Raw genomic sequence first — 19,306 nt, 5'->3', positions numbered from 1 at the left:
TCGCTCCCCTCCTCACCCGTCATACCCCTCTCTCTCCCTCCTCACCGTCATACCCCTCTCTCCCTCCTCACCGTCATACCCCTCTCTCTCTCTCCTCACCGTCATACCCCTCTCTCTCTCTCCTCACCGTCATACCCCTCTCTCTCTCTCCTCACCGTCATACCCCTCTCTCTCTCTCCTCACCGTCATACCCCTCTCTCTCTCTCCTCACCGTCATACCCCTCTCTCTCCCCCTCAACGTCATACCCCTCTCTCTCCCTCCTCAACGTCATACCCCTCTCTCTCTCCTCACCGTCATACCCCTCTCTCTCCCTCCTCACCGTCATACCCCTCTCTCTCCCTCCTCAACGTCATACCCCTCTCTCCCCTCCTCACCGTCATACCCCTCTCTCTCTCTCCTCACCGTCATACCCCTCTCTCTCTCCTCCTCACCGTCATACCCCTCTCTCTCTCCTCACCGTCATACCCCTCTCTCTCTCTCTCCTCAACCGTCATACCCCTCTCTCTCCCTCCTCACCGTCATACCCCTCTCTCTCCCTCCTCACCGTCATACCCCTCTCTCTCCCTCCTCACCGTCATACCCCTCTCTCTCCTCACTCTCTCCTCCTCTCACCGTCATACCCCTCTCTCTCTCTCCTCACCGTCATACCCCTCTCTCTCCCTCCTCACCGTCATACCCCTCTCTCTCTCTCCTCACCGTCATACCCCTCTCTCTCCCTCCTCACCGTCATACCCCTCTCTCTCCTCCTCACCTCTCTCTCTCTACCCGTCTCTCACCTTTATTATCCACCTTCCCATCTCTTTTATTTTCTCTCCGGTCACCTCGGTGAATAACTTTAGAACCTCCTATAACCTCAAACTTTACCTGTTACAAAACAAGCACTAATTGGCTCATATATCCCAACCTCCCCAAAAACAATTATGAATAAAGAATAGAACATATTTTGAGGCATATTCCCTAAAAACAACAAGATTTGCATCTCTTACATGAAGTATATTATCTACAGGGGTTTCAAGGGCGCCTGTGGATCTTCTCAGTGCCGGGTGCTTTCTTCTCCTGTTCAAGTAGACACACTTGAGAGAGAGAGAGAAGAGATACAAAGTCTGCAAATAAAATCACATCAAACAGCATTCCAGGCCTTTCGCTGCCTTGATCTTTTCCCCCCTGAAAAACTCACTGATACTGTCACTAAAATAACACCATCTCCTCCACTATCTGCATCAACAAATAAGCCCATTTTCCCCCAACCACACTTCTAACAAGACAGAGTGTGTGGCCTAAAATAAACTTCTTTCTCTTCCCTCCATCTTTCTTTTGTTTTTTCCTCTTGTGCTTTTCTCTGTCTGCTTAAATCGCAGGTCTCTCTTTTCACTCACTCACTCACTCCCTCACTCACTCACTCACTCACTCACAATCTCTCTCTCTTTCCTTACTAAGCAAGTCTCTCTTTCCACTCCCTCCCTCTCTCTCTCTCCCTTTCCACTCTCTCACTCCCTTTCCCTCCCTCCCTCCATCTCTCCCTCTTTCTTCAGTTGAGGAAGTCAACAAAGGCCTGCTATGTTGAACAGTTTATTCTCAGGGTTACCTTCGGAGATAAACTCTAGAGTTCTGACTCTCTCAGCAGGGCTTGGCCGGGCGCCAGGGCTCCAGCTCTTGTTTGGGTGTTGTTCCCCTTCTAAGAAAAGGCACAAAAGGGTCAACTGAGATCATGTTGGCTTCGGGTGTGGCGGTTGACAATATGGAAGCGGATCCAATGTCTGCTTTCTGTATTTTGATAGCATAATCTATTGTTTCAGGGTGTTTTGAATTCAAAGTCATGAAACATGTTGAGTTGATTAAAGTTTCAGTAATCTTCTAAGTCAACTTTTCTCCCTCCATATTCACTTTATAGTCCGAGCATAAGAACCCTACTGCCATCTAGTGACTGTTGGTTGTAACTACTTTATATTAAGGTATGCGTGGTCTTCATTACAGAGCTACAAGCTGGTAGTGGAACTGAAACCTGACCAATCGCAGGCTTGGATGAACATGGGAGGAATTCAGCATATCAAGGTACTATGACTACACAGTAGAGTTAATTTGCATGAGTCAAACGCCATTTACAAGCCATCAAGTCTTTGATTATACCGAAATTGCATATCAAGCGTATATGGCATAGGATGAGAGCTGATAAATGTCTGTATTTGATTCACTGCAGGGAGACTATGCAGCAGCCAGGCAGTACTACCAGAGGGCCCTGATCCTAACCCCTGGCTCCAAGCTGCTGAAAGACAACCTGGCCAAGCTGGACCGGCTGGAGAGGAGGCTGACCGGGGCCTAGACTTACCCAGAGACACAACACTATCCTGGGCATGAGTTGTGGACCAAGGACCCTGGATGCCCCAACAGTACTGTTAAAAAATGACCTGGTTCTTAAATCAACATACCAGGTTGATGATGTGAGATTGTGGTGAACATGACAGGGTTGCAGGGTATAGAAGCAGACTGGGGGTGATTGAGCTTCCAGGGGAGCATGAGGCTGGTTAAGCCTGTGATTGGAGTCACATTCTGGGGGAAGCAGATGGAGAGAGGACCCTAAGGAGTGGAGATGGAGATTCAGCCAGCAGCACTTCAAACTGGAGCGGACTGGATCAGCTCTCTGGACCTCTTTAAAACACTACCACGAGCTCCACACATCGCCTAGCCTGAAAAAGCTTCAAACAAACTGATCTGCTTTTTAAAATGTTTTGTTTAGTTTTGTTTTCCTATTTAATTTCATGCTAAATCCTGTTTTAGGCTCTAAATCTGTGATCACTACCCTCATCTCTGCTTATGAGCAAAACCATAAGTAAACCCATGTTGAGATTTTGAATTGGGTGTCATGTTCACATTAAAAGCGCCAACAATATCATTCTAGCTGAAAGACAAATTACATTTTGCCAACATGAAGGATAGTCTGCTGAAGTCACTGTGTATCCATGCTTAGGTTTGGGCTTGCCTTGACTCAAATGTGGCCCCTGCAACCCCTTTAGCCTGATCTTGTCTGGGATACATAAGCCCTGTGATAAGACTACAAGACAAGGTATCAGTGTGCTCCATGAACACACTGACAACATGTGCGTTTAACCTCAAGCTATGGCAGAGCCTCTGAGAAGCAAGCAACGTCTGCTCAATGTAGCCTTCCGCAAGTACACGTCAGCTAGTGTCTATAGCTAGTGTCCGACCCTCAGCTCAACATTTCTGACACTGCGTATTATTTGTTGATGTTGCTATGATGATCGTGAATTAATATTTTATGTGGAATGTACAATAGGATCAAGATGAACTGACTAGAGCAATGACTGAGATTGATTTGCGCCATAAAAATAAATCTATGTTTTATTAACTGGTGTCGGTGCGTGACGTGAGGTGTCCTGGCTGATAAATAGAAGTCGCCCGATTATTGTGAAGGGAGAAAGTCATATGAAGTGGGTCTATACTGCCCTCATCTGGCCTAGTGGGTACATTACATGTTAATGAATCTAATTAGGTGATGATGGGAGCAGGTGCAGCGTGGGAGAGCTGATGAGTGCTTGAAAGTAGAAAGGCACGTTGTCAAGTGTCTTTGTGGCATTTACCCCTGTGCCACTTTTATTCCGATTGGGCCATCAGTCTTAACCCAATCAACTTTTTAATGCACTTTGGATGAAAATGTGTGTTTTTCTAGTTGTGTATCTGTCTCTGTTGGGGCTTGGATTCCAGCACGGTAAGGGCAACACATTGATTTTCATTCTAGTTTTGTTGCCAGTGACTTGATGGAGTAAATGGTGAATTTTTATTTATTTTTTTACTTCTCTTTCAGATCTACATAACCAGGATGAGATTGTACATAACCCTGAAAACAGTGCATTGAACGGAACAGAAGGGGAAAATGCAACCCTCACCAGTGGATTTCAATTTGATGGTATGGAAGACGACGTTTAACAGTGAATTATAAAATAATCGTGGTGAGGCCGTTGGCACTTTGCTCTTGTTAAAGGATCGGGGGAATAGTGGACAAGAATTGGAGGTTTACTTAGCAGCAATGCAAATATCATGGTACAGCTATATGAACACAATTATTATGGTACATTTTAATGGTAAGTTTACAAACATGCATGTTTCAATCCAATTTGTCATATCTCAAGGTGAAATACGTATAGCCAGTTACTGTAATGGCTTAGCAGATAGTATAAAAAGACGGTCAGTATTTACCTGGCAAAAATATTGTTTACAGGAAACTGTTCAACAATTTCAGGTGAAGTTGTGTGGGGAAAAAAGACGGTGGGTGGATATTCAAATTGTCCAAACAGTTCCGCAAGGTAGATTTATTATTTGAAATATTTTTGCGTTCCTTAAATGGATTTGGCTCATTAATCTATATGGTCCAAATGATGATCCACGCTAATTTGAAAATGTATAATAATTGATCAGGTCTACAAGCAATACTTTATTATTATGGTGGGAGATTAGAATACGTCTTTAAATACCTCAATGCACCGTAAAGTAAATCGCACGACAAACTGTCACCCTCATACACTTAAGGAAATCGTGCATTTCATTGATATATTGAAACTAGTGCATATATGGAGGCCTAAATATCCCGAGCAAGTGAGCTATACATGGCGGAGGCTCAATCAGGCAAGTCTTGACCACAAGTCATTCTCGCAGGCACCAAACGATAGCATGCGGTCAGACCATCAAATAATTGGCATATACATTACTCTTACAGAATTTCCACGTGGGAGAGGATATTGGAACTGTAATCAAAGCCTATTGGATAACGTATTCTGTCCTTGTTAAAAACAAATTAACTGACTTTTTCCGACATAATGTACAGCAGATCTCCTTATTGTATGGGACACTTTTAAATGTGCCTTTTAGAGGCCAAGCAATTCAATACCAATCTTTAAAACAAATGCAATTTGGGTCAAAACGAGTTCATATTAACAAAGGAAATAGGAATATGAATGGAATATGGGGTTAAAATACACAATTCTTAAATTCTCAGCAAAGAAATGCTACCAAAAATAGTCTACTAAAACTTGTTACAAATGACAGTCACCCTCGATTCACCAAACAATATTTTGAAGGAAGAAGCAAAGTACTTTAAGCATATGTTTGTTTGTCTCCTCCATCGCCACTAACTGAAGTTAGAGGTATGGCTTTAGAGAGGAGGAACTTATTGATTCAATTAAAGCCTTTTTTACGTCCTGGAAAACTACAGGGCAGGATGGCAAACCAGTCGAGGTGTACTAAACCTTTCTTTGTTGTACTCAGAGGACCCAAATGGTACATGTGAAGCTCCAGACCATAAAAAAATTGGAGGCCCGTTACACTAAAGTGTTGTGATGCAAAATGCATAGCACATAGAATTGTTGGATATTATTCATCCTAATCCGACAGGTGTTTTTCAACATGGACGATACATTGAAGATGATATAAGACAAGTACTGGAAACAATAGAACACTATGAAAAATCTGGGAAACCAGGCCTGGTATTCATAGCTGACTTTAGAGGTTTTTGATAAAGTATGACTGGAATTTATATAAACTCGGCAAGAAAAGAAACGTACCTTTTTTAAGGACCCTGTCTATCTCAGATAATTCATAAAAATATCTTCATTGTAAAGGGTTTAAACACTGTTTCCCATGCTTGTTCAATGAACCATAAACAATTAATGAACATGCACGTGTGGAATGGTCGTTAAGACACTAACAGCTTACAGACGGTAGGCAATTAAGGTCACAGTTATGAAAACTTAGGACACTAAAGAGGCCTAAGTTTTCATTTCTACTGATGCTTAAAAACACCAAAAGAAAGATGCCCAGGGTCCCTGCTCATCTGCGTGAACGTGCCTTAGGCATGCTGCAAGGGGGCATGAGGACTGCGGATGTGGCCAGGGCAATAAATGGCAATTTCCGTACTGTGAGACGCTTAAGACAGCGCTACAGGGAGACAGGACGGACAGTTGATCGTCCTCGCAGTGGCAGACCACGTGAACAACACCTGCACAGGATCGGTACATCTGAACATCACACCTGCGGGACAGGTACAGGATGGCAACAACTGCCCGAGTTACACCAGGAACGCACAATACCTCCATCAGTGCTCAGACTGTCTGCAATAGGCTGAGAGAGGCTGGACTGAGGACTTGTAGACCTGTTGTAAGGTAGGTCCTCACATGACATCACCGGCAACAACGTCACCTATGGGCACAAACCCACCGTCACTGGACCAGACAGGACTGGCAAAAAGTGCTCTTCACTGAGGAGTCACGATTTTGTCTCACCAGGGGTGATGGTCGGACTCGCGTTTATCTTTGTGGGAATGAGCGTTACACCAAGGACTGTACTCGGGAGCGATTTGGAGGTGGAGGGTCCGTCATGGTCTGGGGCGGTGTGTCACAGCATCATCGGACTGAGCTTGTTGTCATTGCAGGCAATCTCAATGCTGTGCGTTACAGGGAAGACATCCTCCTCCCTCGTGTGGTACCCTTCCTGCAGGCTCATCCTGACATGACTCTCCAGCATGACAATGCCACCAGCCATACTGCTCGTTCTGTTCGTGATTTCCTGTAAGACAGGAATGTCAGTGTTCTGCCATGGCCAGCGACGAGCCCAGATCTCAATCCCATTGAGCGCGTCTGGGACCTGTTGGATCTGAGGGTTAGGGTTATTCCCGACAGAAATGTCCGGGAACTTGTAGGTGCCTTGTTACCCCGCTCTTCCACCATCTCACAGCAAGAACTGGTAAATCTGGTGCTGTCCATGGGGAGATGCACCGCAGTACTTAATGCATCTGGTGGCCACACCAGATACTGACTTTTGAATTTGAACCCCCCCGCCCGTTTGTTCAGGAACACGTTATTCCATCTCTGTTAGTCACATCTGTGGAACTTGTTCAGTATGTCTGAGTCTTATGTTCTTACAAATATTTACACATGTTAAGTTTGCTGAAAATAAACGCAGTTGACAGTGAGAGGAAGTTTCTTTTTTTGTTGAGTTGATAGATTTATTTATTAGTGGGACTAAACAAGAGAACTAATGTAAAATATATTGTCTGTAAAATGTATATAGTATGCATAAGCTGAAAGTAGAAGCCTAAGTATTGTCAATTAGTTTACTCCAATTAGGGGAGGGGTGGTAGGGTTATGGGAAAAGATATCTTTAAAAGACAAAACGCAAGGGATTTGAAATGATGCAGACAATTAGATTGTAGCTTCCATCAATATCTGCTATTAAAGCTGCTCTACGTCCCAAAAATGTTGCTCAGTACAATGTTTCTTACTTTGACCTATAGAAGCTGAACAGATAGTGATGCGGTATGTAATGTAACCAGAATGGATTCCGACCCTTGCTTACAGCTGCACTCAGGTCGGACACGCTTCCTGTTTAGATTAAGACTGGAGCCGGCACGAGATATGGCTTGGGGGGGTAGGGGAAAGTACCTCAATCCAGGGATGACAAATGCATTGTACTCTGAATTATCCCAAGTGTTACAGAAGAACGAATGCAATATAATTTATTTGGGGTAAACTGCCGTTTTTGTCCTCATGCTACAGTAGCTAGTTGTAGCTGTTATGGAATGCCATGTCCCGTTGAACAACAAAGGCGCTGATTGGCTGACACTGCCATTCTAAAATGACTACTGAGAATTTGGAATACCACGTGTTTCTTGTCCCTGGATTGAGGTGCAATATCTCCCGCTGGTGCCTTAATCTGAACTGGAGGCTTGTCTGACCCCAGTGCAGCTGTAAGCAAGCGTAGGGTCGGAATCTATTCTGGCTATATGTAATGCGCACAATGATACACAAACACTGGTAGCATCAGCCCTACTGGCAAGACCAGACATGCACTGCTATACTAAGCTACTTAAAACTAAGGCCCCCCACACATTTCCTGATGCAGTGAGAAACCTGTCCCTGCACACCCATAAAGAAACCTGTAACCTCTGAGAGCTTTGTTGCAGATCTGGCAGGGGTTCGGTCCTTCATGCCAAAGCAGGAAATGGAGGTGAGGATCATTGGTGGTGTGGAGGCCTGGGCCCACTCCTGGCCATGGCAGGTATCCCTACGCTTTACCACCATGCCAGCCTGTGGTGGTGCCATCCTCACCCCTCAGTGGGTTCTGACTGCCGCACACTGCTTCAAGCAGTAAGTTGTTCTGGAAGTTCAAGTAACAATACATCAAATAATGTATAGTTGGAGAAATCAAAGTAATTATGGATGCTGTTTTCCAGGTATAACAAAGTGGATTTCTGGACTGTGATGGCGGGAAAACATGACCTTGAGAATCCTGATGAAGAATGTCAACAGGTGGGATACACACATGGACTGACTACATTCAAGTCATGTTCCTTTTCTGCATTAACTGTTAAGGCACACATTTACTTTTGTTTTCAGTTGGTTGGAGTCTCTAAAATAGTCACCCACAAGGATTACAACCGCATGACGAAGATGCATGACATTGCCCTGGTGAAGCTGAAGACCTCGCTGATGTTCAACCAGTGTGTGAGACCCATAGAGATATGGATGAGGCCAATCGAACCCAAAAAGCAATGCGCAGTGACCGGCTGGGGTACCACCAGAGAGAGTCAGTAGATTTCCTACGTTTTCTTTTTGAAGTTTAGTTACCTTCATCTCTTTATCAGAAAGGTCAGGTGTGCCTTTCTGGGGTCATAACTGACATGACATCATCATTGATCAATTCACAGTGAGGAGGGTCCTGTTACTTGTTTCCCCTCTTCGTGTGCTCTTTCTCCTACTTGTCTACTCAGATGGGCCTCATGCCAACAGACTCCAGGAGGTTAATGTGACCTGCCTATCCACAGAAGACTGTAACAAGTTCTACCTTGGTATAGTTCAGCCCACCATGTTCTGTGCTGGAGACCCTGAAGGAGGTGTAGACGCCTGCCAGGTAGTGACCTTGAACTCTGACAAGGCGTTCATGTATTTTATACCTCTCGTTGTATTCTCCTTTCATATAAAAAGTCTGTTCTGTCATCTTCGTCTTGTGCCGTGTTTGTTCTTGCAGGGTGACTCGGGTGGACCTCTGTCCTGCTACACAGGGTCCAGGTATGAGTTGGCTGGAGTGGTCAGCTGGGGAGTGGGCTGTGGTAGAGCCCGGAGGCCTGGCGTCTATACTAAAGTTCAGGTCTACCTAGACTGGATCAATGAATTCATTCAAGGTAAGGACACACTTGGAGCCCAACGCTAGAGAAATACTTCGTTTTTAAGCACTCATGAGATTTTATCTTTTCTTTTTAACAGGTGACACGTCTATGCCTGGTGGTATTACTGTGACTGAAGGTAGGTTATGTCACTGCAAAATTATTTAACTACCTGAAATAAACTTTTACAGGGAAAAAAATGAATATCTGATTTAATATTCATCTTACTGCCAGCACATCAAATTGTATTTTGTTGATCAAAACAGTGCATTATCAAAACAGAAGATCATATTCAGTTTGACCGCTAACCCTCTTGTTCTCTCTCTTCCTGTCTCCCAGAGAGTTGTGGTCAGAGTAAGATAATGACCTGCCGGCTGGACTCCCGCCCGGCATGGTTGTATGCGACCTTGGAGGGTGAGGTGCGGGTGGGGAGTGTGACAGAGGCGTGCGCCAACTCCTGGCCCTGGCAGGTCAGTCTCCAGTCCAAAGGGAGACATTACTGCAGCGGGACCCTGATCCACCACCACTGGGTCCTGGCACCGCAACACTGCCGCTGCAAGTGAGTCAGTCACCAAGTACCGACACAGGGGGACACACACAATATCGTCTAATCTAACTTCTACATGATTGTTTATTTTCTTTGAGTATCACTTTCTATATCTGTCTTGATGCTTCACTCATACACCCACCTTCACGTTCTTTCATCACACTTCAGTATTGTGCTCTCAAACAGCCCTTGGAATGTCAGTGAGGGTAGGTCAGCTACTGTAGTTCTTGTTCACCACTCCTATTTCACACAAACAGTGCCTTTCTATTCGCCTCTCTTTCAGACCTACAGTTGACACGGTGGTGCTGGGAGGTCACGACCTGAGGTTCATGGCTGCCCAGACCATCCCGGTGGACGAGGTGTTCAGCCACCCCCACGACGGAACCTTCCCTCCGACTTCTGACCTCACACTCATCAAGCTCAGTGTTCCAGCTCGATTTGGTAACATACTCTTACAGAATGGGTTACTTTAGCTCACTGACCTGATTGAATGGTTTACAGGACCGTCAACTTGGCTTGCAGGCCAATTAACGCGTGTGACTTATCTGGGATGCTTATTCTGGTGGTCTTCTCTGATATGTCCCTAGATGACACTGTGTCTCCAGTTTGCCTCCCACATGAGGATGTGAAGCTGGATGACAGCTGGTCCTGTGTGACAACAGGCTGGGGATCCAGCAACTCGGCACGTATGTACAGCAACATAATTCTACATTCATGGCTATGAGTTCTAGAGTACGTTTGGTGGCCGGTTTACCTCAAGGAACTGGAGGGACTGATCCTCCTGGATCCAGTGTTTCATCGGTCTTACTGGTAAATAGGCAGCATCCTTCTCTATTATAAATATATAATTTTGCTTATGTGCTCTGTCTCCCCCTAGCGAAGGTTAGCAGAGCCGCCCTGCACCAGGCCAGGCTGGGTCTGGTCAACAGGACCGCTTGTAGAGAGAGCTGGGGAGAGGATCTCATTACGGACAATCAGCTGTGTACAGACCCAGCCGGTTCTGTCTCCTGCATGGTATGTACAGTGGGAAGGTTAACTCTTATGGTGTACTCACGAAGACATGGGTTATGTTTTGGATCAATGACTGGCTTTGAACGTACTGATGTGAATGAGTGGTCTTCATAAAAATGTTGTGATGTTGCATACTGGACTAGTGCACGCCAACTTTCACTACATTGTTTTAACTTGAGTGTAATTGATCATATTTTCAAATATCTTCCCTGTCTATAGGGGGACTCTGGTGCTCCACTCCTCTGCCAGAAAATAAATGGGGTCTTCTTTCTCTTTGGCGTGGTCACATGGGGCAGCCCGAGCTGTGACATCAGCACACCAGCAGTCTTCTCCCGACTATCAGCTTATCGTTCCTGGATCACAAACATAACCAATGACATCTGACTTTGTTTCACATTATAATTGAATAAACAATGACTTTTTTTGATCCCGTGTTCATTTTGAGACTTGTGTGAGGCACACAATGACAGTGTATAATGCAATCACTATTAGATGTTCCAATAGGTTTAAGAATGTGAAGCACACATCAAGCTGACTGTTGTCGCACACTGTATTTCAGTCTTCATAGGGTTTGTCAAAGATGTTTACTTTTCTCTTGTAATTTTTTTTCTTCAGTTAGTTTACACTATGATTGCATTATATTGCACATCCGATTTCATACACCCCATACGGGGTATGGTAGTAGGTGCGAGGCGCACCGGTTTGTGTCAAGAATTGCAACGCTGCTGAGTTTCACGCGCATCCGTTTCTTGTGTATATCAAGAATGGTCCACCACCCAAAGGACATCCAGCCAACTTGACACAACTGTGGGAAGCATTGGCGTCAACACTCACCAGCATCCCTGTGGAACGTGTTCGACACCTTGTAGTGTCCATGCCCGATGAATTGGGGGTGTAATGGGTAATGGGAAAGACGTTCAGCCTCCTGCTCTGTTTATCTGGCCTAGAATCTTACACAAGATTCCTTGTTTTAAAAAAAATCATATGTCAATATTAGGCTACCTATAAAAGTCTGAATGGCATGCTTGGTAAAACTGCCAGTGCCACTAAGATACTGCTGATGCGTCATTCAAACAGGAGCTGCACAGCTTAATGTCAGGAGCCTTGGGTTGACCTGGAATAACCCGTCCTCACTGTCTAGGCAGCCAGCTACCCTGACACAACCCATGGGAAATGTCATATTTACCTGCATTATTTATTTGAATGAAGACAATGTTTGTAGGCTACAGTAACTAATGACCTGACACATTTTGATTTTTGTGTAGGCTTTATGGTTTTTAAAATGAGGTTTCGTTCATAGAGTTGTATAGAGGACTCTAGTGCCCAAAATCCTGTTCTAGAATTGGCAGTGCTGGTGAGGACTTCCCCATTTTGAAGTAGTCAACTGAGTGGGACTTGCTATGGGTTAAGGAAGAATCACACAATTCCAACCAGGTCATGGAATCAGTCAATGAATTATACTCCGAAAACATTCCATAACTGCAGGTGGCAGCAAATCCCCAACCAAGGCTTTATACCTCCAACAACACACGGTCCTTTCAGGTTGTTTACCAACTCATCAAAGTAGAAGTACATTGACTACTTCAAAATGGAGATAGATGGTGGTGCCGGTGCGCTCACAGAAGCCTAAGCCTGTGTTATCCTCAGACCTTTTTCTGCGTGTATTCCAAAACCCTGTTCATTCCCCATTCATTTTTCACAAGAGATTGCTTTATTTCCAGGTTTTAGGACTACAAGCTGACAGCTCTATAGAGTACCACAGTATGAGTCATAATACCCATTAAACCTAGTGGTCAAATAAGGAAATGGTTCCAATTGTTTTTCTGCCATTAATTTTTCCCATAGGGGATTTTAGAAATACTTAAAATAAGGGCTGTGTTTCATGTAGGCTTACCCTTGCAGGACGTTTTGATAACCGTGTAAATCTCTTTAGGACAAGGGGACATTTAAGTGTTTCTAAAATCCCCTATGGGATTTCAAGGTCCCCTATGCCGGACCTTGGGAATGTAGAAGGTCAAGATAGGAGACGGGTAATGTGGTGTGGGGTTTTTAATGCTCATAGTACGCTCTGGGGATGGTTACGGACTGATGTAAACTGACAAGTGTTGGAGGAACTACTGGATGAGAAAGGGCTTGTGAGTCTTAATGACGGCCGGGGAACCAGGATTGACCCAGTAACTGGAAATGAACCTGCTCTGGATCTTACTTTGATCTCAAGTTCAATGGCACGCAGATGCAGTTGGGAGGTTTTGGAGGAATCTACAGTGGGTGGTGATCACTATCCTATCATGTGTACTGTAGGATTGAGGGAGGAAGAATCAGTAGGAAATGGATTGGGCAGAGTGGGGTCAGTTTCAGGAGCTGAGTGAATAAGAGCTGTCTCAGGTTGATCTTAATTCAGATATAGAAACACTCAATGATGGAGTAAGAGGCGCAATAGTAAAGGCTGCAAGGCAGGTGATTCCTATGGGTACACGGGGGAGAAAGAGTAACGCAGTCCCCTGGTGGAGTGAAGAGTGTAGAGAAGCAGTGAAGAGTAGGAACAGCGTTTTCACAATGTTGAAAAGATCCCATAATTACCAGCACCCGGTTCAGTATAAACAAGCACAAGCAGTAGTAAGGAGGATCATTAGGACAGCTAAGAGGGAGTATTGGCGCCGGTTCTGTGGAAACATAGGCAGGACCACTCCTGTGGGAGAGGTATGGGGGATGATTGAGGACAGAAGGAATTGGTATCTCCCTGTGCTGAAAAGTGGGGAGATTGTTGCAGTGAGAGATATGGAGAAGGCAGAGATGCTAACCCAGGCATTTGTGAAGGTGCACAGCTCAAACAATCTGACAGAAGAGGGGCAGCGTGGGAGAGAGAGGGTCAGAGGAGAACATCCGGGGGTCCTGGATCAGAGAGAGATGGTGGGGGATACATTGAATGGCCCTTTTACATTGGTTGAGATGAAGAGAGCATTAGCTAAAGCTGGGCTAACATCTCCTGGGAAGGATGAGATGTGTTACATCATGATGGCTCATCTCAGTGACACTGCAATGGGGAAAGTATTGGGCCTGTGTGTTCAAAGTGTGTTCAGGAAAGGCAGGGGAACGATGGATCCTGTGCCGTGCCTTGAGTCGGTCATACGGAAGGCATAGGCAAATAAGGAAGTGGTAGTAGCCGTTTTCTTTGATGTAGAGAAGGCTTATGATATGATGTGGAAGGAAGGCCTACTTATCAAGCTGAATAATATGGGGGTTAGGGGAAGGGTTTTTAACTGGATAAATTATATTATTTTTGGCCGATCAATACAAGTAAGTGTGGGGAGCTCTATGTCAGAAAGCTATGAGGTGGATATTGGTACCCCCCAGGGAAGTGTCATTAGTCCATTGTTGTTCTCCATTATTATTGACAATGTATTCTCTAAGGTAAGACCTGATACTGGGAGGTCATTGTTTGCAAATGATGGCGGGCTGTGGAAGAGAGGGAGAAATATTACCCATACAGCCAGAAGAGTTCAAGAAGCTATTAGTGAAGTAGAGCAGTGGTCCCTCAGGTGGGGCTTCAAGTTTACAGTTGAGAAAACACAGACTGTGTTTTTTTCTTGAAGGAAGGTTGGGGAGGAAATATACCTGAAGTTGTATGGAAGGAATCTGGAGAGGGTGGGAGGGTTTAGGTTCCTGGGGGTCTGGTTTGGCACTCGAATGACATGGGCGGAGCATAATAACAGAGTAGTTGTCAAAGGAAAGAAAATATTGAATGTGATGCATTGCTTGTCAGGAATGGAGTGGGGGGCAGATATAATGCCATTGAAAATGATTTATTTATATATATGCCGCTATTAGGTTTTAATTCTCAGAGTAAAAAAACTCTACGGACACTATGAAAGCTTAACCAAGTTTATTCTTCCCAGAGGATCAATACAGCTGCATTAGACAAAGACAGTTTCACACAAGCACTGATATTTAACCCTTCCTCCTAGGCTGAGTCTCCTCCTACACATCTGTCTTTACTGCTAGGCAAGACACTAAGTGATACGGGCCATAAACTTTTATTTCTCCCTTAATGTGACCTGACCTGATCTCGACCCCCCTTCATCACTAATCCATGTCTCTCGCAATGCCTGCCACATGTGATCGCTTCCCTGCACTCAGCACCTTACAAGCTTAATTGCACACAATATATACCTTCCTCCTACAGATAACCATTAACTTCTGGTGTAGACCCTCTAAACCTAAGCACTCAATCTTTCAATAGGATCCCTGATACAATGTAAACGTTATACATTACCCTCTCTTCCTCAGTGACATGAATAAGTATGTTTCATATTCTCAGAACCCAACAGCGCTGTTAAGGTCATCAATGGATTATGCAAGTATAGCATATGGATCAGCAGCTCAGACATCTTTAAAAAGATAGATGTTATCCAGGCCCAAGCCCTAAGAATATGTTGTGGAGCACTCAGGACTTCTCCGGTGGCAGCGATGCAGGTAGAGTTGGGAGAGATGCCGTTAAAGTTAAGAAGACAACAGCTAGCCATGACATATTGGGTGAATCTACAAGGACACAAGGTTACACATCCTACAAAAAAAGGTGCTCCTAGAGTGCTGGGAACATTAACAAAATCTGAATACAAGCTTTGGGTGTATAGGCAACTGCAGGTGAGAAAGATGGGGTTGTTTGGGAGGGATGTTTAGCCTCTCTGTGGTTCTTCCTGCTATCCCACCTTGGTTTCTCCCTCAACCAGTGATAGATCTAGGGTTGCTTGAGAGGGTAAGAGATGTTGAGGATGGAGTAGATTCAGTTTAAGTGAACATTTAACAACACAATACTATGCTTTCTTGAATATATTCACAGATGGATATAAGGACCCTAAAACAGGGAGGATAGGAACAGCTTTTAGTGTTCCTGAGTTTAAGGTGGCAGTGACAAAAAGAGCAATGGAATATTTATCTGTTTACACAATGGAGTTGTTGGCCATACTATTGGCTGCAGGGTGGGTGGAGGAGGTGAGGCTAGATAGGGTAGTCATCTGCTCTGACTCCTGTGCAGCACTGATGAGCTTACATTCCTGTGTGTCTAAGAGCAGACAGGATGTATTGTGTGAGTTTTTGCAGTGTTTGTAAAGGGTGAAACAGATAGGGGTATTTGTGATGTTCATGTGGAAGTAGAGGGGAATGAGGAAGTGGATATTATTGCCAAAGCAGGCTCTTAAACATCCTAATATTGAGATGGAATTGTCAATCAGTAAAGCAGAAGCCAAGGGATTAAGAAGGGATTAAGAACTGTGGTTAAAAATACGTGTCAAGAGTCTGTATAAGATCCAGGAAAAGGTGGGGTCAGGGAGGTCCTCAGGCCGAGACAGAAGGGAGGAAAGTGTAGTCACGAAGTCTGAGACTGGGACACACAAGGCTAAATAGTACATTGAAAGTGATGTGGAAACATCTGACTGGGAGGTGTGATTTTTGTCAGCAGGAGATGGAGACAGTGGAACATTTTCTATTTGATGGCGCCGGAGGGTAGGGCTGCCATCTTATTGGCTCTCAACTAATCATGCTATTTTGTTTGTTTTTTCGCGTTGTTCGTAACTTGTTATGTACATAATGTTGCTGCTACCGTCTCTTATGACCGAAAAGAGCTTCTGGACATCAGAACTGGGATTATTCACCTCAAATTGGACGAGGAGTTCTTCAATGAGTCGGACGCGATGGCCCCGATCCCCGTGATTCGCTGGAGAAGGAAATTGAGATTTTGAGGCAAAAGATCAACGTGCCTTGTGAGGATCAGGCGAAGAGTGGCTAATCTGCCCTTGCCTTCCGTTCTGCTAGCTAACGCTCAATCGCTGGAAAATAAATGGGACGAACTGAAAGCACGTATATCCTACCAACAGAACATTAAAAACTGTAATATATATTATGTTTCACTGAGACGTGGCTGAACGACGACATTAAGAACTTACAGCTGGTGGGTTATACACTCTATCGGCAAGACAGAACAGCAGCCTCTGGTAAGACACAGGGCGGGGGCCTATGCATATTTGTAAACAACAACTGATGCACGATATCTAAGGAAGTCTCAAGGTTTTGCTCGCCTGAGGTAGAGTATCTCAAAATAAGCTGGAGACCACACTATCTACAGTACCTAGAGAGTTTTCATATGTATTTTTCGTAGCTGTTTACATTCCACCACAGAGCGAGGTTGGCACTAAAACCGCACTAAATGAGCTGTGTTCCGCCATAAGCAAACAGGAAAACGCTCATCCAGAGGCGGCGTTCCTAGTGGCCGGTAACTTTCATGCAGGGAAACTTAAATCAGTTTAGCGAATTTCTATCATCATGTGAAATGTGCAACCAGAGGGGAAAAAATTCTAGACCACCTTTACTCCACACACAGAGACATGTACAAAGCTCTCCCTCGCTCCCTCAATTTGGAAAATCTGACCATAACTCTATCGTCCTGATTCCTGCTTACAAGCAAAAAATTAAAGCAGGAAGCACCAGCGGCTCGGTCTTTAAAAAAGTGGTCAGATGAAGCAGATGCTAAACTACAGGACTGTTTTGCTAGCACAGACTGGAATATGTTCCGGGATTCTTCCGATGGCATTGAGGAGAACACCACATCAGTCACTGGCTTTATCAATATGTGCATCGGGGACGTCGCCCCCACAGTGACTGTACATACATACCCCAACCAGAATCCATGGATTACAGGAAACAGTCGCACTGAGCTAAAGCTGCCGCTTTCAAGGAGTGGGACTCTAATCAGGAAGCTTATAAGAAATCTCGCTATGCCCTCAGACGAACCATCAAACAGACAAAACGTCAATACAGGACTAAGATCGAATTGTACTACACCGGCTCCGATGCTTGTCGGATGTGGCAGGGCTTGCAAACTATTACAGACTACAAAGGGATTCACAATTGAGAGCTGCCCAGTGACACAAGCCTACCAGATGAGCTAAATAACTTCTATGCTCGCTTTGAGGCAAGTAACACTGAAACATGCATGAGAGCATCAGCTGTTCCGGATGACTGTGTGATCACGCTCTCTGCATCCGATGTGAGTAAGACCTTTAAACAGGTCAACGTTCACAAGGCCGCTGGGCCAGACGGATTACCAGGATGTGTACTGCGAGCATGCGCTGACCAACTGGCAAGTGTCTCCACTGACATTTTCAACCTCTCCCTGTCTGAGTCTGTAATACCAACATGTTTCAAGCAGACCACCATAGTTCCTGTGCCCAAGAACACTAAGGTAACCTGCCTAAATGACTACCGACCCGTAGCACTCACGTCTGTAGCCATGAAATGCATTATAAAGCTGATGATGGCTCACATCAACACCATTATTCCAGAATCAATAGACCCACTCCAATTTGAATACCGCACAAACAGATCCACAGATGATGCAATCTCTATTGCACTCCACACTGCCCTTTCCCACAAGGACAAAGGGAAAACCTACGTGAGAATGCTATTCATTGACTACAGCTCAGCGTTCAACACCATAGTGCCCTTTAAGCTCATCACTAAGCTAAGGACCCTGGGACTAAACACCTCCCTCTGCAACCCGATCCCAGATGTCCTGACGGGCCGCCCCCAGGTGGTAAGGGTAGGTAACAACACATCCCCTGTGCTGATCCTCAACATGGGTGCCCCTCAGCGGTATGTGCTCAGTCCCCTCCTGTACTCCCTGTTCATTCATGACTGCATGGCCAGGCACGACTCCAACACCATCATTAAGTTTGCTGATGACACAACAGTGGTAGGCCTGATCACTGACAACGATGAGACAGCCTATAGGGAGGAGGTCAGAGACCTGACCGTGTGGTGCAAGGACAACAACCTCTCCCTCAATGTGATCAAGACTGAGGAGATGATTGTAGACTACAGAAAAAGGAGGACCGAGCACGCCCCCATTCTCATCGACGGGGCTATAGTGGAGCAGGTTGAGAGCTTCAAGTTCCTTAGCATCCACACCAACAAACTAACATGGTCCAAGCACACCAAGACAGTCGTGAAGAGGGCACGACAAAACCCATTCCCCCTCAGGAGACTGAAAAGATTTGGCATGGGTCCTCTGATCCTCAAAAGGTTTTACAGCTGCACCATATAGAGAATCTTGACGGGTTGCATCACTGCCTGGTATGGCAGCTGCTCGGCCTCTGACCACAAGGTACTACAGAGGGTAGTGCGTATGGCCCAGTACATCACCGGGGTCAAGCTTCCTGCCATCCAGGACCTCTATACCAGGCGGTGTCAGAGGAAGGCCCTAAAAATTGTCAAAGACTCCAGCCACCCTAATCATAGACTGTTCTCTCTGCTACCGCACGGCAAGCGGTACCAGAGTCTATTTGCACCCCCCCCCCCCCCATACGCTGCTGCTACTCTCTATTATTATCTATGCATAGGCACTTTAAAAACCCTACTGTACCTGCATGTACATAATTACCTCAATTACCTCGACACCGGTGCCCCTGCACATTGACTCTGTACCAGTACCCCCTGTATATAGCCCCGCTATTTTCATATTGGGTAGGATTTAGATCTTCAATGTCTCTGGTCCACAATCCAGTCCAGTTGGTGGCGGTAATGC

At 45.2% G+C, this 19,306-nt stretch overlaps 2 protein-coding genes across 2 annotated transcripts in view; both read left to right on the top strand.

The window, feature by feature from the left end:
- Nucleotides 1-3,367, top strand: part of LOC115180200 (protein O-mannosyl-transferase TMTC1) — a gene marked incomplete in the record, with an annotated part of 72,013 nt that extends 68,646 nt beyond the window's left edge. The window contains 2 exon segments of the mRNA XM_029742094.1: nucleotides 1,976-2,053; nucleotides 2,199-3,367. Coding sequence (XP_029597954.1) covers nucleotides 1,976-2,053; nucleotides 2,199-2,321 — 201 coding nt within the window.
- A 187-nt stretch (nucleotides 3,368-3,554) lies between these two features.
- LOC115180201 (transmembrane protease serine 9) lies at nucleotides 3,555-11,155 on the top strand. Its single transcript, XM_029742095.1, has 13 exons — nucleotides 3,555-3,725; nucleotides 3,822-3,923; nucleotides 7,971-8,154; nucleotides 8,241-8,316; nucleotides 8,404-8,593; nucleotides 8,778-8,917; nucleotides 9,035-9,188; nucleotides 9,271-9,309; nucleotides 9,510-9,729; nucleotides 10,001-10,158; nucleotides 10,305-10,403; nucleotides 10,595-10,731; nucleotides 10,948-11,155. The coding sequence occupies exons 1-13, from the start codon at nucleotides 3,665-3,667 to the stop codon at nucleotides 11,110-11,112; spliced, it is 1,725 nt and encodes a 574-aa protein (XP_029597955.1). The 5' UTR covers nucleotides 3,555-3,664; the 3' UTR covers nucleotides 11,113-11,155.
- Nucleotides 11,156-19,306: the final 8,151 nt, after the last annotated feature.

The sequence above is a fragment of the Salmo trutta genome, chromosome 40, assembly GCF_901001165.1.
Source record: "Salmo trutta chromosome 40, fSalTru1.1, whole genome shotgun sequence".
In the NCBI taxonomy this organism is placed as follows: Eukaryota; Metazoa; Chordata; class Actinopteri; order Salmoniformes; family Salmonidae; genus Salmo; species Salmo trutta.
The sequence above is the reverse complement of the archived record's forward strand: the minus strand, read 5'-3'. Positions and strand labels throughout refer to the sequence as shown.